Below are 22,502 nucleotides of genomic sequence, written 5' to 3'. Positions count from 1 at the left end.
TTCAGGGAGGACACAGGGGTAACCCCTGGGGATCTCCGTCTCAGTTTAAAGTCTCTGGACCTCTCAGAGTTCAAACAGGAAAATTTTCCATCTTTTCACTGCAACCTTGTTTTATTTTCTTCATTCAGCATCCAAGTCCACAGGAGAATCTTCCTTGCACGTAGCATATCCAAGATGGGATAGGGCCATTAGCCAATCCTTTGTATTGTGATGTTCCTAGATGGCTCCTCTGATTTTGATACTCCTTCTGGATAGGAGAGGGAAGGGGACAATTCCCATGCCTGGTTTCACAAGTTCAGAGCAAACATTCTCAAAGTTATAAAGCAAAGCTTACATATTTTCTTACAGCATGGAATACCAACATTACAATAGAGATTAATGTATGCAGCAATTTATAACCATTTCATAGAGTCTAAGCACTAAATGCATTCTAAGACTAATACCTATTTTGAGCAAAATTAACATACTGGTGAACTGGTCTGGTCTCCAACTATGAGTTTGTTAGTTCTTAGCCTGCAAAGAGCAAGAGCTGGCATCTGGATTGCCAGCATCACAGATAGACCAACTGAGGCCAGTCTCCTTTTAAACACCCTCAGCCCCAAGCCAGCTCCCCTGCCTTAGCCACTCACTCCTACTGTGATCCAGCCCAATGTCTGACACATATCGGGGCGCCTGAGGAACAAAAAGCTGGACCTGAGGGCAGAGGGTAGTTGAAGTAATTGCTTTAGAGAATAGCATTAGCAGAACACCAACATGAGAGTTCCCCGCAGCATGGAGAAGTGTGTGTTGCCGTCACCATCTAGAAGCTTGTCCCCACTGATTGCTAATAGTCAGTTTGGTGATGGTAGATCAATTTTCAGGGCTGTTGTCATGGAAGTTTGAGGCTATGATAAGGGTGCTGCTGTGCTGGGTCATAAAGCTTGGCAATGCACAGGTGTTTGACGGACTTTCTGAACTGTAGAGAGGTAACTGATGGGATGTATGTGCTATTATTTGCTCCTCCTCCAAGCCCTGCACACCAGGCCAAAGACTTAAATGCTTGCTGTATTTTTGCACATCTGTAAGAGAACAGGACCTCTGGTAATGCTCTCACAACCTGCCCATGCTATAAGGATGTGGACCACATTTTTGCAAGTGATGCCATCACTTCATCCAAGAATGAGGTGGTGGACAGTTTTCCATAATGCACCCTAAGCAACATGGCAAGCACCCTGAAGAAAGTGCCCTTGACCCCACATATACCATGAGGTCCAACCAAGAGGAAATTTTTCTGGGCAGCCAAGAACTCTATGACCCAGCTGACGTGGAGTTTACAAAAGACTCCCACACAGACAGACAAACTGGAGCTGCTGTGGAGGGATGCTGTACCAGTAAGCACTGAGTAGTATAAATGGTACATAAATTCTTAGTTAATGAAACGAAACTACTACACATTGACACAATAAAGAACCAGTTTTTTGGTAATTTTATTTTTAAATATTTTTCAAAGTGTGTCCAAAGATTTACAATACAGTAAAAAGTTGATTAAAAAGCAATTAAAATAAAATATATGAAATTAATTTATAAATCAGTTCACAATGGAATCTAAAACAGCCTACAGTAGTATTTATATTTGGGTAGCACCCATGGGCCCCAACTGAGATTGGGGCCTCACTACGCTACTGTGTGGTTTTACAACTTCTTAAAGGTACAACCCTTTAAATATATCCTGTACATGAAGCTCTCTCCAGTATGATAGCCAGTCAGTCAGAAGGAATAGCTCTTGAATATCTTTGCTTTCTTTTCAGATTGGGCTATTTCTTGTCCCTTTGCTTTGGCTAGGCACTAGGACCAGCTCTGGGAGTGTCCCCTCTTCTTCATTTGCTCTGACAATGTCTTGTAGATGTCTGCATTCTGGTGACTCTTCTCCACATGGACTAGAAATGCTGCTCTCCAAAGAGGGCAATCAAGTCTTGCAGCTCTGCAGAGGTCTACCCAGGAGGGGGGACATGGCTGCTATAAAGGTTATGTGACTGTGTGTGATTTCACCACTACCTAGTATCAAAAAGGGGCATACCTGGTTGCCTGCCAGCATTTAAACTAAGAGGTGACATATGGTCCAGGTGACCCAGGAGCACTGCAGGGTGCAGGTGTGAAGCCATGCAGTAAAGGATAGCAGTGGGAGGACTGCCAGCAGTAGACTAGTTAGGAATGTGTCCACATAAACCTTAAAGGCAAACAAAATCACTCTGAAATAGAGTTACTTCTGTTCCAACTTACTGTGGCCTAAGATGCCAAATAATCTGATTTTTTTTTAAAAAAAAGGTTGTGTGTGGATACAAAGCTCTGTAATGCGAACAAACTAAGTTACTCTGATGTAACATCCCGATGTAGACAAGCCCTCGCTTTCAGACCACTCCAGCAGCCCTCCTACCTATATCCTCTTATTTCCTTCTCTATATCCTTCCCATTCCCTACATTCTGCTAAAATGTCTTTACTAGTCCCTCACTTCCTCCCTCCTGGAGTTGTGCATTTTTCATGTCCTTGCAACTTGTTATACTTAGACCCGCCTCCTGATTTATATAGGCTGAAATCCCTTCAACCTCTTCTTTCTTTCCCAAGCTTTTTGTCAAGCCTTGCCACTCATTCTTTCTTTGTCTACATTAGCACCCGCAGCGTCGCTAAATCTCACAATTGTATCATGAGCCTGTAAGCGCCAGATCCTGGATTACATGAGCATCTCAGGTTTCATAAAATGAAAAGTAAGTTTCTAGTCCTCATGGTTGCAGAGAAAAGCTTGCAAATGTGAACCCTAAACAAAACAAAACAAAACAAAAAGAGCTCAAAATGTATTATTTTTAAAATTTGTGGTTTTTAAATCAATTGTACATTAGTATAAACAACTGCTATAATAAATACTGTATGTTAATGTTTGCAGCTACTTTATTCTATTTTTCCATAGTATATTCATCACTATGTCAATATTTTTCATACTGATAAAAGTTTGAAAGAGAAAACGCCTTTAACTGTATTTTCATGTTACAATAGATATAGGCTCCTCCTTGCTACAAAAATATTTGTTAAAGTACAGTTTTAGTGAAACATGTAACACTGATCTCTCATTGGGTGTTTTCCTCTAAAGTGGAACATTATTTATACATCAAAGAGAAAAAAGGACATATTTATGTCCCTCCAGGGCATAGGGAATGAAAATCATTGTGCTGATATTTTAATACAAATTACTTCCTGCATTTTTAAGTGACAGAAATATGAATATTCATAGACTCACAAGGCCAAACGATCTCTCCACTACATGGCACAGAGGGGCGCACAAAAGAGGAAAAGGGTTTGGAAAGCCTGCAAATCAGCAGTGTGTCTGTACAGGGGTTGGTAAGTGTTGTCTGCTTAACCCTGTCCCTTCCTCCTGAACACTGCACAATTTGGAATCTGTAGAATTGGGTATGGGAAGTTTTGAAGCAGAAGGGGTGGAGCCAGGCAGCAGCTGCTGTATGTAGCATGTTACTCTCCAAATCCGGTGGATCCATGCAGGAATTAACACTGCTTTAAGCAGTATTCCCTTTCCCACTGTGCATTCTACCACCTCCCCAGGCCCTCCACAGAATGTGTCTGGATCTGTAGCTTTTCTTCCACACAAATCCTAAGGTTCTCCAGGGTTTGAAGACTGTTTTCTGTCCCCCACCCCACCCCCAAATGAAAATGCAGTAGTAACTCTGCAGGTTTTTTTAAGTTTACTCACTCACCCAGGAGCTTTTTGTGGAAAAGGAGCATTCAGCCCTTAAAAACTAGAGTTTGAGAGAAAAACCCGAGAGACTTCCACACATCGGCTGTACAAAGTGGGCTGAGGTCTAGGTGGTGGCACCTACATGCCACCTGGGGGCTCTGCAGGCCTGAGAGATCTATACATCCTAACTTCAGGCTATGCAAAGGGATCAAGATCTTTTGTTATTATGAAAAGCCCTGTGTGCTTGCACTAGGCCCACTTTACTGTTACTTTTTTTGCAGGTATTTCTGTTGTATCTGAGCACCTCACAAACATGAATGAGTTAAATCACAAAACGCCCCCGCAAGGAAGAATAGTAGTTCCGCTTTACAGATTGGGAAATAGAGGCAGAGAAATATTAAGTGACTTACTCACATAGGAAAGCTATCACAGAGTTCAGAATAGAATCCAAGTCATTTAGCTTCCAGAGCCACTCCCATTCCTGTATCTCAACCGTAAGACTATCTCGTCTTGCTTAGCTCTATCTGTTATGCAGAGGTACTGGGTTTGTGTATGCATGTATGCATTTTCGTATGGCATGTGTGTTCCCTATGGTTTGGTATGCGGGTGTCTTAGTTATTCATTTTTATTATATTTAACAAACAGGAAGTTTTGTCAAAATCTGACAAAGTAGATCAGTATTAGCTTTGCCACATGGTAACTTTGTCAATCAGAAAATTTCAAACTTGATATAAAGTTATATGTGTAGTTTTTACTCTACATGGTGTGTGAATATGTACTAATGTATTACAAGTGTTCTGGTGGTGGGTGAGTGTGCTAGTGTATTTTGGCACATTGTATATTTTGTGTTTTAATTGTGTTTTGGTGCATTGGGTTTTGTTTGTTGTATGTATTCTGAGTGTTGTGCTTGTTTTGGTGTATTGTATGTGCATGTTTGTTTTGTGTTGTGTATTTGTGTTTTGTGTACCTATCGTTTGTTCTAGGTAATGTTTGTGCATCTTTGAGTCTATTATAAATGTATCATGTTTTGGGAATTTGTGTTGATATTGTGTTCTGGCTATTATGTGTGTGTTGGTGTATTATGTATGCATTATACTTTGTCATGTGTGGATTATGTTTGGATATTGTGTGTGTTTTGTATCAGGACTGTGTGTTGTGTACAGTTACATGTACCGTGTAGCTCATGTTTGGGTGTTGCGTGTGTTATGTGTAGTGTCTGGGTCATGTTTGTGTGTTGCCTATTATGGGTGTGTGTTTTGTATTGCTAGGGGTACTATGTGAGTCATGTCTGGGTGGTGTATTGCTATGTGTATTGTGTGTGTTTGTTGGGTATTGCTGTGGGCTCTGTCTGGATGTTGTGTGGGTTCTGTATTGTACGGCGTGGGTCATGTCTGGAGGTTGGGTAGATTGCGTATTGCTGTGTGAATGGTGTGGGCCATGTGTAGGTGTGATGTGTGTTGTGTACTGTGTGGGCCAAGTTTGGGCACTGTGTGCGGTGTGTATTGCTATGTGTATGGTGTGGACCATGTTTAGGTGTTGTGTGTGGGTTGTGTACTGTATGGACCATACCTGTTGCTGTGGGGTGGTTATTGGTGGCGTGGGCCATGTCTGGGGCTGTGTCGGATGGCGGCGTGGTAGGGTGGCCAGACAGCAAATGTGAAAAATCGGGACAGAGTGTGGGTGGTAATAGGAGCCTATATAAGAAAAAGACCCTAAAATCAGAACTGTCCCTATAATGCTCAAATAAATTGGTTAGTCTCTAAGGTGCCACTAGTACTCCTTTTCTTTTTGTGAATACAGCCTAACACGGCTGCTCCTCTGAAACCTATAAAATCAGGACATCTGGTCACCCTACAGCATGGGCCCATAGCTGCTGGAACTAGGGATGTGCTATTACACCCCCTGGCTTGAAGTGGTTTCCATTATATGCAGGGTTTACACTTTGGTTCAGTGGCTCTCAGCACCTCTACTATACAAATTGTTCCAGCGCCCTGGCCTGGGCCCTGTCTGTATCTCTGGGGTGATTATTCGTGTCGTGGGCCATGCCCAGAGCTGTGGGCGATGTGCGCTGGCTCCACCAGCTCCGTGCGGCGCTGCAGGGGGCTCCCTCCCGGGCTGGGCAGCCGCAGGTTCCCCCGCTGGGACCGATGGGGAAGGCGCTCCCATCTCAGGCGATGCCTTGCGGTGCCAGGCTCACCCCGGAGCTGGGGGCCCTTGTGCTGCTGCCGCCGTTCCTGGGCTCCCCGGAGCCGCCCCGCCCCGCCCCGCGCCGGGCTGGGGGTAGCCCTGAGCGCACAGTCACACCGGCACGGCACGGGGAGCTGGGGTCAGGCCCCGAGGCCGCCGCCACCGACCGGTGCCTGCGAAACCGGCCCTCCGGCAGCGGCGGCGGTGACCCCTCCTTAGAGCCAGCCAACAGCGCGACCGCGGCCAGGGAAGGGTTAAGTGTTAAGCTTGTGCCTGTTCCAGCATCCGCGGAGGGATACTAAGCCGGAGCCTTGAACGCGGTGCTGCGGCTCCGCAAGCAAAAAAATGTCTGCCTAGGGGAGCCCACAAGTTCCTTCCAGCGGGGGGCGGGGGCGGTCGGCTCTGCCTCCTACCCAGCGGCCCGGCCGCTCGCGAGCGGGGCCCTGCTGGGTTCGGACGTCACCGCGGGGAAGGAGGTAAATTTGGGCCGGGAGGGAGAAGTTGGGATAGAATGGGGGGTGGGGGCCGTGCTGGGAGGGCAGAGGGGGTGCCCTGGGGGCAGGGGTCCGTGCTGGGGGGGCAGGGGGTGCCCTGGGGGGCAGGGGGTGCCCTGGGAGGGCAGAGGGGCCGTGCTGGGAGGGCAGAGGGGGTGCCCTGGGGGCAGAGGGCCGTGCTGGAAGGGCAGGGGGGTGCCCTGGGAGGGCAGAGGGGCCGTGCTGGGAGGGCAGGGGGGGTGCCCTGGGGGGCAGGGGGCCGTGCTGGGAGGGCAGGGGGGGTGCCCTGGGGGGCAGAGGGGCCGTGCTGGGAGGGCAGGGGGGGTGCCCTGGGGGGCAGGGGGGTGCCCTGGGAGGGCAGAGGGGCCGGGCTGGGAGGGCAGGGGGGGTGCCCTGGGGGGCAGAGGGGCCGGGCTGGGAGGGCAGGGGGGGTGCCCTGGGGGGCAGGGGGCCGGGCTGGGAGGGCAGGGGGGGTGCCCTGGGGGGCAGAGGGGCCGGGCTGGGAGGGCAGGGGGGTGCCCTGGGGGGCAGGGGGCCGTGCTGGGAGGTGAATTCGGGGCTAAGGAGCTGCTGGGGTAGGGAGGCTGTAGAGGGGCTCCTCTGAGGAGTGACACTGGTGCTGGGAGGCGGGGGCGGGCGCTCTGCTGCGGGGTAGGGACTCTTCTGGGTCCGTTCTCTCAGTCTTGTCGGGGACTCTGGCGGGGCTGTAGCGGGCAGCAATTCTCCGGCTCGTGTTTTATGCGCCCCTGGTCCCTGTGTATGGTCTGTCAGGGAAGGAAGCGCCCGCACTAAGGTGGCGCTCCTGGGAGGACTGGAGCCCTGAGCACTCGTTCAACTCGCAGGGGCTAGGAATGCGGCACCGTGTGTGTCCCGTCACACGCCAGCCTGCTCGGCGCAGGGAAAGGAGCGGGCCCCCAACGCCGCCACCTCGCCCGGCCGCTGCACTTGTGGGTGTCTTTGCGGTGCAAAGGCAGATCGCTGGTTTCAGAGACTGTTTATTGTTTGCAGCAGCTTTGGGGCTCCGGAGCTGGTAGTTACAGCAAATTGTGTGTGTGGATAAAGCAAATTATTCCTCTCTGGAAATCAGGCAATAGCAATGCTCAAGCAGACATGGCTCTGCTGAGGCACATCCACAGCCCAACTTGTCAGCTCCATTGTTGCGAAAACAGTGAGTCACTTAATCTCTCTCTCTAATTTTCCAGATTTTGCTCGGGTTTACCTGTTTATGCCTTTTACTGGCCCAGGGCGATCTACCCCTTCCTGTCACTTCAGGCTCACTTGTGTGTGTGTGTGTGTGTTGCCTGAGGTGGAGTAGAAATTGAATGAGGGGAAAGGAGGCAGAGGAAACTTAGAGAGTTGGCTAGTTTGAGAATCTGCTGCTTGCTGATCTCATCCGTGTGCTCTGTTAAAGTGAGGCTTTCCCTTCGGATTTCCCCTCCCCCCCATCAGTGTAAGGGATGCGAATGCTTGAGCCCCCTTCTTTGTTAGGGACAGATCTGTCCGAGCACTGAATGGTGTCGGCACCAGCCCAATGGTAAAGTGCTGCGTGTCTCTTTCCCTCCCTGTGTTTTAGGACATAATTGAAGTGGAGGAAGATGAATCCTCAGCAGCAGCGGATGGCCGCTATAGGAACCGACAAGGAACTGAGTGACCTGCTGGACTTCAGTGCGGTAGGATATTCTTCGAGGTCTTCTTATGGCTTCTCCACGGTAAAGCGAACCAAGAAGTAGGGGCGGCAGCCTGCAGGGCTTGGTTGGGTCCGACTCAGCCAATGTGCACACCTGAACTTTGATGTAATGTCTAGACTTCCAGATTTAATGCGCTAATACCAGCTGGGTCAATTGGTTTAACTGGTTAAAATCGGGCTGACCCGGAGATGACGTAATCTAATACTTAATCTTTGTTAAACTGGTGTGTGGGACTGATAGTTTGTGAGGATTTTTCTTGTTCCTTTAAAGAAATGTAACTTGCTGGTGCTTAAAAGCTGCAAGGAAGTCAGTTGATACTTTGTTTTTCAATCTTGGTTTGAAAATTACAAGCAAAGTATTTTCTGTGTGATGCTTTTTTTCAGACTGATTTTTTCAAAATACATAATTTAAAACAAAATAGAAAAATAGTGCCTCTTGCAAATTGGCTACTAATTAAAGTTATCCTGTGCCTTTAGAGCTCATAAAATAACAAGCTATGTATTTTGAGCAGTAGAATTTATGATGTATAATAGACTTTAAATTACTGTAACAATCTCAGGTTTTCCTGTTTACATTGCTTGCATATACAATAGAGGGTTTAGTAGCATTGGTGAAACTGCAAAGATCATTCTTGATTACTTGTTTTATGATTCTTTTGAATGTGTTAAAGTCTGTTTTCTGGAAGAAATATAGGCCAGTGAACTGTCATATGTTGAGTTTTTTTAGCCCGCAGACAAGATTTATAAACTTAACTTAAACATCTGTTGTTTTTTGTTTGTTTTGCAGATGTTTTCCCCACCTGTTAATAGTGGGAAAACCAGACCAACTACATTAGGAAGCAGTCAGTTTAGTGGATCAGGTAAGATGCTGTTGAGAAACCTAAAGTTCAAGTCACTGAATTTAGATATTTTAGTTTATTTTTTATATGCAGAAAAAAACCCACTAATCTTTCAATTGCACACATCTTCCTACATTTGACATAATCAAAATAATTGAAGATGCCTTATTTTGACCTACCTGATTTTTAGTATAAAGGCCCATAGTTGTCTTTCATTGTGGCTTAAAATGCAGTTTGTTCAGTTCAGCACAGTGGAACATCCAGTATCTCTAATGGTACTGGCATGCAAGTTGGGTTTGATACATGTTGGGTTCAGAATGTCCACTTTTTGCTTTTTGTTTCAGTTTTGATAAATTTGAACATACCATTTTAATGTGTTACCGTAATATATCAAATAATGAAATAAATCCTGAAAGACTTGTGAATTTATTTTAAATATCCATCCTTATGAAAATGATCAATTATAGGATTAATACTTTACTAAATAATATATGTATAAATACAATCAGAGTGAAATAACTTCATAAATAAGTGGAAAAATTATGCATGTTTGTTTATGTATTGGTCATATTCTAGTGTGGAAGTCTAATTTTCTAATAGCTGCATCATGTTGATATAGAAGAACTCTGGCCGGTGGAACAAGTCTCTTTTTTTTCCTTAATTAGTACAAAAATTTAAAGTATGTGGGATTTTTAAAAATACACCTATATTTTAAATGCTTAATTTTTAAAGTCGTCTAGTTTGGCTTCTACAAAGAAAAGAGCAGGATAAATTAGGATACTAATTTTGGTATGTGTCAACATATTTATCACAATATTATATGTTTTGAAACAATAAAGGGAAAATGGTGCCTCTTTTGTTGTCTCCCTCTTCACAAAGTTCTCTTTGGAGCCTGTTTTGGTACAGGAAATTACAATTTCCTTGTGCTCTGTATCCTTCTGAACTTTGGCAGATATGATTCTCTCTCTCGTTTAAGCCTTGTCAATACTGCTATGAAAACCAGCAAATATATTAACAAAAATATGTTGTATTTATTTCACTACTTTGTGCCTTTTTTTCTTTACTGAGAGAGTATCTGCTCTATATATTGTCAATTTTCAGAATGTTGGGGACAAACCTGTAATACGAACTATAAAGTCAACTGTATAAAAGTCTTCATACTGCATAGTCCTCAGAAATAATATTTTTTTAAAGAAACAATACTATTTACTCATGCAGTAGTAGTGATTCTAGTTTTCTAATAACTGTGTGTATCTTGTATGATTAAAAGAAGGCTTAGTGTTTTTATTTTCAAAAAATAAAAAGGTAACTTTGTAGGACACTTATTAAATTAACAGTCAAGTATTTCTTTGAACATAAATAGTAATGTTGCCTATGTATATTTTGTATATTGTTAGAGTTGCCAGAGCAGTCTAAATGTATTAATGGTGGCAATATTAAAAAATAAGAGTTCTTGTTGAAACCTTTTTCTTGTATGATCTTGGATTATTTAAACTCGGAGATGGGGATTATTTAGTATCCACAACATCTTGAAAGTGAATGAAATTTGAAAAAAAATAAACACACAGTAATTTAGAGTCTCAGAAGAATATATTTTCAGAAATTTCATAAAATATATATATGGGATTTTGATTTACTCATTGCATGTTAAAATACTTAAATTTATTGTAATTTCAGTACAGGGATCTGCACGCCATATGTTGGTTAACCAGTCTTTCATACAAACCTTCAGGTGAATCTCTTTCCAGAAATCTGCATCATAAGTGGAGTGTGTAGCTTTTCCCCCAAACTGTCCTCCATCAATTGGGTACATCTTACAAATATAGCTAGTAAGAATTTGCTATGAAAATCAAATGTTACATGGTCAGGAATGGTCTAGATAATACTTAGTCCTGCCTTGAGTGCAGGGGACTGGACTAGAAGACCTCTTGCGGTCCTTTCTAGTCCTATTATTCTATGAGTCTTTCTTTAAATTTAAGAGAGGTGCAAAGTGACAGGGTTTGTATTATGGGAAGAACAAGGAGATGTTTTTCCTTTCTCCTTAGTTTGCTTTTCCTGGATAAGTACATTTACATTCATGTCAAACAATAAATCTTTAGTGGTCAATATAAATCTTAAAAGATACCATTCAGCAATTGGTGATTCTGTTTGCAGGCCTGCTTCTAGGCAATGATTGAGAATGATCCCAGAAAAGAGAAAGCACCAAAGAGAGAGCACCCACCAAAGAGCTTAACCAGAAAAGTACAATCTTTTCTTTTTGGGAAATAGTGTTAACGGTTGCTTGAATTTTTTTTTTTGGGAAGCCTAATCTCTTCTGATGTGTGACATCATCACAGAGATACTATGCATGAGGGAATGCATTACAGCTGTCTCTCAAACTACAACTTCAACAGAAGCCACTTTCCCATGAGAAGGATAGTGGGATATTGTATACCAAACTATCGCTTATACCATTCTCATGTAAGAATAACGACATCTAATAACACTTAACCGGATACGTTTTAGTTCACAATGTTTCTGGTTTTAGGGACTGTTTGGTTATAGACTCTCAGTTCCCCACTGCAAGGCAATCTGTTACATAGATTCTGTGTTCCCTGTATTGTTACAGTGACCTCAGTCTTGACCTAGATGGATTACTCTCTGCAGGAGTGAGAGGTGACGAACTCTGTATTAGCTCGGTTCTGGGACATTGTTAGATATCAGAGATGCATTTTTGAGATGATTGACAAAGTGGAAGTAGTACAGGTATTTAATTTCTGACACCCAAGTTTAATTCTGCATTGTGATCTTGATTTAATTTTAGGAATATTCTGTAGTTTGTAGAATAAATGTTTGAACATTATGTTTGGTTTTTTTTACTACTAGAGGCCAAATTTAAAAAACGGGAAGGAAAAATATTTCTTCAGGTGTTTGCCCCTTAGGGGTATTCAATACCAAGAAATACATTATGCATGGATTTGTAAAACAGTTTTGTTTGTTTTACCATGGAGAATGTAGCTATGTCTATTTTTAAAAGGCTTACTCATTTTTGATTTAATACACAGAATTTGAGATATAACCTATTTACGTCTGTTTGAGTCTTTCAATGATTGTGCTTGCAATTATGCCTTTCTGGATTACTTTGTGAAGATGGTGCTTCCTTTACTATTTTTCCATTTTTAAAATAATTAGCTTTTTATCCTTTTTCCAAATGTCTTGTCTCAGCTGGGCTAGAGTAGTATTTGTTTATTGAAACACTTCTTAAATGTCCAGTTTAAATCTACTAAAATGAAAGATAAGTGTTTCAGGACAAAAAAATTAACTGCTCTGTGCCAGTCGTAGGAAGACAAACAGCTGTTTATGAGTCTATGAAGTTCTTGTTGAGATTTGTTTCAAGGTACAATCCTAGAAAATATAAATTAGAAGGGTGGGAAAATGCCTGCTATGTTAGTTTATTTGATTGTTAATGGGCAAACTAACAAATGTCCAAGAATGTCTGATTGCTTCTTTGTTTTTCACACTTTAGCTTCTCTAGGTGATGCGGATGAAAGGGTGAAAGTTGCCGATCTCTTAGTGTTGCAGCAAGCATGATATGATTTAATACAGCCATGTTTCGGTCATCGGTTATTACAAAAGTACATATGTAACTGAATGTAATAAAACAGCCAGTCAGGGTACTGTGACTAAAATTTGTTGTTTGGCAGGGAGGTACCATAGGTTAACACACGAATGTTGTGCTTTGGAGTGTTGGACGATAAGGTGTTCAGGAATTTGAGAATTACACTGCTTGGTGGGTGTGTGGAATTTATGGGATCAGAGTGTTTTTATTTTTTGTTTTGCTTTTAGTTTTTTTCGGGGGAGAGAGTTTGCCTTCTAAAGGCTCATCATTTGTGAATGAAAGCTACGGGTAAAATAAGTGACTCTGATACATCATGGTATTTTATGACTGTAAATCAAGTGATTTGCTGATATTGTCAAATAATTTAATTAGATTAGTGATGGGAATGAATATATTGAAAAAATAACCTGATACAAAATAAGAATGACAGAGTTAAATTGCAAAGATACTTTGCTATTGCTGTCTCCTGCTAAAACATAACAACCTCTTTTCACCCCCACCCCTGTATTGCTTTCATTCTCTCTATTTCTGCAGTCTCCAAGATGGAAACTGCTTACATTGCCCAGGACTTTCTGTACTGGAATTTAAAATTTTTTAACTAAAAATGTTTCTGTGATAGCCTGACAGCAGGAAGCATGATTTAGAATGTAGTAAAATGAATGTCCAGAGGCCATCCATCAAAACCAGATAAGTCAAGTGTTCCAAAGCTGGATGGCTACTTTTACCTGATGCTTTCGTCAGAAATGTGGAGAGACTCCCATTAAGTGCCATTTGTAACAGGCAAATTCCTGTCTTCTGCAATAAATTAGTGTTTCTGTAGTTCCCTTAAATAGTCAAAATGTTAGACACCTGTTGCCTATGTAATTGATTTGACGTTGAGCTCTTTGAGAAACGTGCACACAATTGCAAGTGTAAAACTATATGACCAAATTGGTGTCCACACTGTGCATGCACACACAAACCGTTCTCTCCTCTCCCACCTCCCCAAGTCATGCCTATGTGCACAAGATCATTTTCCTGCTCTAGTCCAAATGCTTATATATATTCACACAGCAAACGTACTCAAGCAGTTTCCCTTTCTACCCCTTTGCATGTTAGAGTTGAGTGGGTTTTAAAGAGAGTGGCTCGGCATAAGCAACCAACTAGGGGCCTGATCCAAAGCTTAATGTAGTAAAAGAAAAGCCTCACATTAACTTCAATGTCCTTCGAACCAAGCCCTTTGTGTGCAAATTGAATCTGCACAGAAATTTCTTGGATGCAGTAAACATTCTTCCGTAGCAGATCTAGTTAAATAAATAGTCAGTTTCACCAATTATTAAAACTCTGTAGGAATGACTTGTATCATCCAGGTTAATTGCCAGAGTCCCCCTTGAGGGTTAGATTAGCAATTCTTCATACAAGGCTCAGGAGATAATCTCCTAGGTGGGGTGAAATGACCCATAGAGAGATATTAGTTAGTCCATATCATATCTTGCAGAGGAAAGTTATTGATTTTTGCAAGCCAAACTTTATCTTTTAGTCTCAAGAAATATGTTTGAGGAGTAAAATAAACAGGGACTACACTTCACCTATGCATCAAAAATTCATGGTTCTTAACCTTTCAAGCTACAGTCTTTATGAACAGAACTTGAATTCTCAAGGAGAACCAGTCACCACACCATCCTCCTTGTCTATATACATCTGGTGAAGTAACTGCTCTGCCTGACCCTGTTTCCTAAATTCTAGGAGTTGACAGGTGATCCCATGTAGATGAAGAATTCAGCCCTAGAATGATAAACGTGCCAGCCCACGACAATCATTCTCTTACTTACAAATAAAATGAAGAGGTGATCAAAGATCTTATACTTTGGGAATTTGGTCATTATTCATATTTTTAGTTGTCCAAAATACTTTGTGGTCCTCGTGTATATTTTTCATGAATTGATTGAAGGCAGGTAAGTTGAATGCATGTGTTCTATGCACCAAAGGTCTAGAGTTGCATATGAATAAAAGCCTTAGATTATACATGCGTGTTGCTTATTTAATAATAGGGGCTATGTATAGGACGCTGTAAAACATCCTTAAAGCCAGAAGCAGGCAAAACTTATCTGATGAACCCAAAACTCTGCCCATGTTCACAAACCTTCTTATGAATGTGGTGAGAATTCTGGGCATGTTTTGTCTTGGCCCTTTCCAACTGGAATACCTTGTCCCTACCCCCAACAGATCTAGAAGATGGTGAAAGTGTGACCTAGGGCTTGAAAACCATCTGATTTAGAATTAGGGTGCTCAAGAATTTCATTCTGGTCCACTGCCCCGACTGTGTTTGAGGGTCTAGCAAGAAGGCTCACTGCAGTTGAATTAGGGGCACACTGTCTACTTGCTCCAGATCTTTCTTGAATTTGGAAGATGCGGGGCTGGGCATAGGTTTATTTGCTGGCTCCTTCTGGAAGACAGGAATGATGGAGTGGGCTAGTTAGCTGGCCACATAAGGCTGCTTAAGGTAAAGGGGTACTCCTGGGGGAATTCTGTGCCACTGTGCATGCCCAGAATTCATGTGTCCTGCAGAATTCCCCCGCAGAAAGTACCTTCTGCCCCAGAAGTGCTACAGTTCTGCCTTTCGCCCACCAGAGGACACTGTGGCGCCAGTACAGCCAACAGCATGAATGCAGTAGGCTGTTCTGGTGCCACAGCAGCCTCTGGTGGGCAAAAGGCGGAACTGCAGCACGTCTGGGCCAGAGTGTATTTTCGGGGGTGGGGAATTCTGTGTATGTGCAGTGGCACAGAATTCCCGCAAGAGTTGAAGTTCATCACAGCAACTGGCCCATGGAGTCAGGTTAGGACAGAGTGGAGCGCATAGGGTTGCTGGGGGGGTGTCACAGATGGGTTCAGAATGGCTGGGGTGGGGGACAGACTGGGGTGTGGGCTCAGGAGCTAGTAGGGTGACAGCATTAAGCCAGGGGGTGCATGGCCACATGGGAGGGGAGCTGCATGGACCCATGAGGCTGGGGGAAGAGACTGCAGGGACCCATCAGGATGGGGAGTGCAGGAACAAGGTCACATGTTTCTGACTGAATGGGAGGGGTTTGGCTTAGCCAGGGTCTGCATGGGGGAGGCTCCCCAACTCCCTAACAATCCTACACTGCTCCCCCAAAGCCTGTTCCATACTTCTTCCACCCACACTCAGTAACCATCCAGGTTCACTCCAGGCTCCTTCCCTCTCCCTCAGCTCCTCCGTTACTCCTGACACTCCCAGCCTTTGCACTGCTTCTGATGGATGCAGAAAATACAATGCTGTATTGTAATTTAAATGAATTACTCAAAGTTCTGTATTAATATGCCTAGTAAGCAATTTGTCAAAAAAAATTGCCAGAATCTTTTTTTGGTCTGTATTGTTACAGACATACTTGCTGACAGATATCTGAAATAAATTACCAAAATAATTGAAACTGGCACAATTATATAGTGTTGTTTTGACAAATTATGCAGAATTTTGAAGAATTTTTAATTTTTTTGGCGTAGAATTCCCTCATTAGTAAAGGGGGCAGAGGGTTCCAAACTCATTGTGGGTACAAATAGAAGGAACTGCTCATCTAGTTTCATATGAAAACAGAAAAACACTTGCAGGGAATTTTGTTTTATGTTTGCACGAAGTACTGAGTTTTGCGTGAACCTTAAGGAATGCCATCTGGTTTTGGTTTGTGAAACTCTTGCAAACTGAAACTGGTGTATATAGCACAGCTCTAGTTATAAGGCTTGCTACAACTTCATGCGTGGAGTAGTCACTGTAAAAAAACAAACAAAGAAAACCATGCTGAAACTGTATTTAGATGTGTGAATGACTTCTGTGTTTGGCTTGCATAACTAAAACTGCCCCTCGGGAGCAGACATGCGAAACCCGTGAAAAAAACGCAAAAGTTGGGCTTGTTTTAGGCTTAATTGGTTTGTGATTTGCTTGTTGACTAGTTTTTGGCTTCTGGCTTGTTGCTTCTTTTTTTTTTTTTTTTTGATTGGCTCCCAGCAAGCCGGTGCAACGAGAGGCAGGCAAGGGGCAAGCAGGGTAAGGGCAGGGAGAGAGTCAGGGCTGCACAGCGGGCCCACCACAGTCCCATACTGCACGCGGGGGGATCTAGTCACATAGAGTGTTGGGGTTCTTAAGGACTGGCTTGTTTTGGCCTTGTTTTGAAATGGGATGAGCTTGATTTTTGGCTTATTGTGAAAGTTGGGGTGCTTATTTACCGTGCGAAAGTTGGCAACTGTGCTCAGGAGTCATGAAAGTTACCAGACCAATTAGTCACGCATAATAGTTAGGGTAACTGGCCAGATAACTAGATCTTCACCACTCACTCCTTGTGGGTGGTTATGCTTTTGAAAATGTAGCTTTTTTTTTTTTTTCCTCTCCCCTCTCCAGTCACCCTGTGTTGAAGTCTGAGCCTCATCCCAGTCAGAGAGGCAATGACTTCCTTGCTGTCTCCTGGATATGTAGCTTCAGAATGTATAATAGCAATGTGACTCCTCTTTAGATACTCTTCACAAAAACTGAAGAAAACTATTATTCAGTGCATTTGTCGCAGTTCAAGCCAATTGTGCCTATGTTTTTCCTTCTATTGTCTAGCAAGGGCACCCACTCTAGGCTTCTGGCTCCTCAACTGTCACCTCTCTTGGGTGGAGACCCACATTTCTCTTCTTCGTGACTGGGGTATTTTCAAACTGCGCAGCTCCCTGCCTACAGTGTGAACTCCCCACCAAAGTCAGGTTGCCTAAGCATGCTTTACTTTTCTCTTCAGAAATGGTGAACAGTGTAATTGCCATAGTTAAGCTACCATACATCTCTTTCTAAGCAATCATATTTATTCTTAAGGTAAAAGCATTACAGAGAAAACGTGTTTTAAAAAAAATAAAAGAACCTACACACATGCTACAAATGTTACCAGAGATCACCCTCTTGTTCTGAAAGTGCTCTGGTTGGTGATTAGTTTCAAACCCCACATGGGAGATTTTCTTGTGGTCACAAGTTCATTACAACTTGAACTTAGAGTAAGCACTCTCATGAATAAATCAGTTACTCCTTTATACAGTTTCTGTTTCCTTATGTAACGGATGATCAGCAGACGAAAGGTCTCCCCTCAGGGCGAAGCTTCAGAGGTTGAGTCTGTAGATGGGAGTTGGCAATCCTCTCGTCTCAAGTACTTCCTAGCAATTTAATTTCACACATATTGACCCAAAAGATCATTTGTGTCTGCTTCATTGTTCAACATAGTCTTTTGAAGCTCACAGTACTTCCCAGGGATTGCATTAATTCTGTCTTCCGCCTAAATAAGTTCAATGAAATCTCACAATAATACATAAACATTTGCATTGTTAATACAATGAACTCCTAAAATGTTAAACTTAATTTAATGAGTTTTGTCCAGGAAATTGCCATAAATGTCATAGCATTGACCTGTAAAATATTCTTTTGTTAGAAACTAACGTGCCTTGTTTTGGCTATCAAATGACCCGCATCCAATCCCCAGATGGCACGGGTACAAATTTACTCTTTTCCCATGAATAAATAGAGGGTGGGATGGTGTACAGTAGTCTTGCAAACAAACCCAGACACCTCTAAGCTTCCCTCTAAAATGCCTGTTTGTGGCTTAATATGCGGAAGACCGTCACATAAGAATGGTCATACTGGCTCAGACCAAAGGTTCATTTAACCCAGTATCCTATCTTCTGATAATGGCCAATGCTGGTGCTTCAGAGGGAACGAACGGAACAGGTAATCAAGTGATCCATCCCCTGTCGCCCATTCCCAGCTTCTGGCAAACAGAGGCTAGGGACACCATCCCTGCTTGTCCTGCCATATAGCCATTGATGAACCTATCCTCCGTGAACTTACCTAGTTCTTTTTTGAACCATGTTATAGTCTTGATCTTCACAACATCCTCTGGCAGAGTTCCACAGGTTGACTGTGCATTGTGTGATGAAATACTTCCTTTTGTTTGTTTTAAACCTGTTGCATATTAATTTCATTTGGTGACCCCCTAGTTCTTGTGTTATGAGAAGGAGTAAAATAAGGAAGTGTTATTACTTTCTCCCCACCAGTCATGATTTTTTGTAGATCTCTATCATATCCCCCCTTAGTAGTCTCCTTTCCAAGCTGAAAAGTCCCAATCTTATTAATCTCTCCTCATATGGAAGCTGTTCCATACTCCTAATAATTTTTGTTGCCCTTTTTTTGTACCTTTTCCAATTCCAGTATATCTTTTTTGAGATGGGGCGACCACATCTGCATGCAGTATTCAAGATGTGGGTGTACTATGGATTAATATAGAGGCAATTGTGATATTTTCTGTCTTCTTATCTATCCATTTCTTAATAATTCCCAACATTCTGTTCACTTTTTTGACTGCTGCTGCACATTAGATGTTTTCAGAGAACTATCCACAATGGCTCCAAGATCTCTTTCTTGAGTGATAGAAGCTAATTTAGCCCCCATCATTCTATATGTATAGTTGGGATTATGTTTTCCAGTATGAATTACTTTGCATTTATCAACATTGAATTTCATCTGCCATTTTGTTGCCCAGTCACCCAGTTTTGTGAGATCCTTTTGTAGCTCTTAACAGTCTGCTTTGGACTTAACTATCTTGAGTAGTTTTGTATCATTTGCAGATTTTGCCACCTCACTGTTTACCGGTGTCAGTTCTGTATGTTTTGGAGAATGAAGATCTGGGAATCAGAGTTATGCCTTGCAGTTCCCTTGCGAGGGTGAAATTAAATAGAAATACTAGCTAGAATTCTGATTTAATCTTTATTCTGATATGTTGTAACTTCAAGTAACATCAATTGTAGATAAAGAATTTCAGGAGTGGTGGGTGGTTCTTGGTTTTTCAAGGTTTTTTGACAAGGGTGCATAGGGAGGAATGTGATGTCTATGAAAAGTTTGTGAGTTCTGTTCTTGCAGGTGTTCCTCTGGTGCGATCTGTGGGGAAGGGTTGGTACCTTCAGAAAGGGCATTAAGAAATAGGCTAGAGGCCTGGGGTAAAATGGGAGAAGGATCATACTGAGGTGAAGCAGAGAATAAATAAGCAGTTCAACTTCAAAATCACCTCCAGTCTTAAGGACTTGGTTCTACTCTTTTCAAGAAAAGTACATAAGAGAGTCTGGTACATCTCTGCATGCTGTTAGGGCAGTGCAGTTTATGCTACACTCTGTCATTTAGTTATTGTAAAGCTTTGGTTGCATGTGTGACTTTTGGCAAGATTTCTGGGTCTGCGGTTCTGATAGAAGGGGTCCATGTTATGGGTTATATGCTTATGTAGCTTTTCTGTCTTATGTTTTTTGTTTCAGCTGTCCAGTTGAACAACTTCTTAATCATTTCTCTGTCAAATGTAACCTAAACAAGCATGACAGCTGTTTCATATAATGCTAACTAATCTTTATTTGAAACTAGAGTATCCATTATGTAAATATTTTTCTCTCCTACATTAGTAAATTGTATTTTATTTAATTACTTATTAAATGTCTATTCTGTATAGTATGGACTGCTAGCTTTAATATTTCTCAGTTTTAAACTGTGTATGTTTGCATGTTCAACTGAATTGTATGCAGTTGATGACCCCAAAGACCTTAAGACACTACTCCAAACCCGTACAGTACTCTAGATTTGGAGTGTGCGTGTGGGTTTTTGTTTAGTTGTTTGAGCTGAAAGATAGTCTAACTTGAGTTTCTAGCTAGCTCCTTAGTACTGGATGTGTGAGGAGCCGCCTAATGCAAGGGATTTTCCAGCAGTGGTCTAACAATCTGTCTTCAGAGCTCTTTCTCAGATGTAGCATGCAAGCTATGTGTTCTGCTAAATCCTTCTGCTTTTTTGGATCTGTCACCACAAATATAGTAGAGAAATGGCTCATACCACTTGGAGGATAGCGGCTAAGAGCAGAGGTTGCTCACAATCCCCCTAATGCAGAGATGGGCAAACTACGGCCCGCGGGCCACATCTGCCCCGCAGGACCATCCTGTCTGGCCCCTGAGCTCCCAGCTGGGGAGGCTAACTCCTGGTGTCCCCCGTGCCCCGCAGCCTCAGCTCGCTGCGCCTCCAGTGCTCTTGCCCGCCACTCCTGATGGGCAGCGCGGCTGGCTCCGGCGGGGCTGCGAGCTCCTGCTGCTCTGAGTGGCATAGTAAGGGAGCAGGGGGAGAGGGGGGTTGGATAGGGGGCAGAGGGTCCGGGGGGGGCAGTTGGATGGGGTGGAGGTTGCGGGGGGGCGGTCAGGGGACAGGGAACAGGGGAGGTTGGATAGGGGATGGGGTCCTGGGGGGGCGATTAGGGAGTTCTGGGGGTCAGGGCGCAGGAGTGTGGATAGGAGGGTTGGGGCAGTCAGGGGACAGGGAGCAGGGGGGTTGGATAGGGGATGGGGTCCTGGGGGGCGATTAGGGGCGGGGGGTCCTGGGAGGGGGCGGTCAAGGGACAAGGAGCGGGGGGTTGGATGAGTCAGGAGTTCTGAGGGGGGCAGTCAGGGGGCGGGAAGTGGGAAGGGGAGGATAGGGGGCAGGGGCCAGGCTGTTTGGGGGGACACAGCCTTCCCTACCCAGCCCTCCATACAGTTTTGCAACCCTGATGTGGCCCTCAGGCCAAAAAGTTTGCCCACCCCTGCCCTAATGCATTATGCATCATTCTAGAGTTTGGAGATCTGCATGGAGAATTGAGCTCTAAATAGTCTTCTAATGCTACAAATTGTAATACCATGTTTGAGGTATACAGCATTACCCTGTATAGTGTTCATTAGCATTGGCACATTGAGTGATAGCTCACCTTCCAGTTCTAAAAATTAGAAGTCAATTTGTTACTTCAAGGTGAGTATCTTCTCTCCTTTCTGCTCCTCCCACTTACCCTGATAGGTTTGCACAAATGTGTAATTGATTTTTAAATGCAGGTTTTTTTGGCACTCTTTTATAAAAAAAAAAAAAAAAAAAAAAAAGTTTGAAAAATCCTGTTTTGAAGAAATATTAATAGGAAGTTTAAAAAAACTCTAAAAGAGGCTACATGAAGTGACAGATGTGATCTGTGTGATGTAGTTGATAAGGTTTTCATATCTCCAATATTTCTCAAAATAAAAATGGTTTATTTTTAAGACTTTTGTGGACTAAGGTCTTACTGTCTGTAAGTTCAGTTTCAAGAAATCTGTTGAGTGAATAAAATGTGTTTTAAGACTAACAGGCTGCCTTATGCCAAAACTTCAAATTTGCTATATTAGCACTTCTTGAAGCATATACTAAAAAATAATTAATCCCTCAGTTTTATGCTGTTCTGTGAAGGAAAAAGGGTCATGTAAATGAAAAGCAAAAGCAAACGCTTCTTTGTGCAGCACTTCGATTTTAATTAGCATACCAGATCACAATAAAATACCGTCCCTGCATTTTAAAGGGGCTGGATAACTTTATAATTAGTATTTGTAACTAAGGATACTGAGATCTGAGAAATCAAATCTAATTTTTCAGGGAATTGAATGATAATTGGAGGGGTAGGAAGGGATCCACTGTTACCCCTTTCCCTATGTTACCCTCTTCCCTCTGAAAGAAATAGCTCGACTGCAGCACGTGACAGGCCACTGGTTGAATTTGGTATGGCACTTCTTAAATTGCTAATTTTGTTGAATACATCAACCTGAATATTTGTGGGTTGCTTTGGTGCTCTGTAAGTGCCACAATGCATTATTTATTGAAAGTTGTGGGGGACAGGTTTGTTTCTATTATGTGATTCTGCGATGAGATAATTGGTAATTTGATGACTTGAATGAATGCTTTGTTTTTTGCATTTGTAAAACAAAGCTGTGTTTGTAAACATAACATTAAAAACATAAAGGGCATATTTTTTCGGTGAAGATGTTAACTGAATACCAAGAAAGACAGCAAAAAGAATCTTTTGTTAAGTTTTAAAATGTATCACTGTTGTCACTGGATAATCCTGCTACTAACTATACCCAATCTTTAGGAGTTTGCTTTATTTTTCCACC

At 42.8% G+C, this 22,502-nt stretch overlaps 1 protein-coding gene across 10 annotated transcripts in view; it reads left to right on the top strand.

Annotated features, from left to right (window-relative positions):
* The first annotated feature begins 6,039 nt into the window (after positions 1-6,039).
* Positions 6,040-22,502, top strand: part of TCF12 (transcription factor 12) — a 288,403-nt gene continuing 271,940 nt past the window's right edge. For 2 of the 10 annotated variants that reach the window (XM_075133052.1, XM_075133051.1), the window contains exons 1-3: positions 7,085-7,571; positions 7,977-8,073; positions 8,878-8,950. In XM_075133052.1, coding sequence (XP_074989153.1) covers positions 7,999-8,073; positions 8,878-8,950 — 148 coding nt within the window. In that variant the 5' untranslated portion in view covers positions 7,085-7,571; positions 7,977-7,998. Of the gene's footprint in view, positions 6,386-7,081; positions 7,572-7,976; positions 8,113-8,877; positions 8,951-22,502 lie in introns of those variants that run through there. The other 8 variants (XM_048865834.2, XM_048865832.2, XM_048865833.2 and 5 more) reach the window with 8 other exon arrangements.

This window comes from Caretta caretta, chromosome 10 (genome assembly GCF_965140235.1).
Source record: "Caretta caretta isolate rCarCar2 chromosome 10, rCarCar1.hap1, whole genome shotgun sequence".
NCBI lineage: Eukaryota > Metazoa > Chordata > Testudines > Cheloniidae > Caretta > Caretta caretta.
The sequence above is the reverse complement of the archived record's forward strand: the minus strand, read 5'-3'. Positions and strand labels throughout refer to the sequence as shown.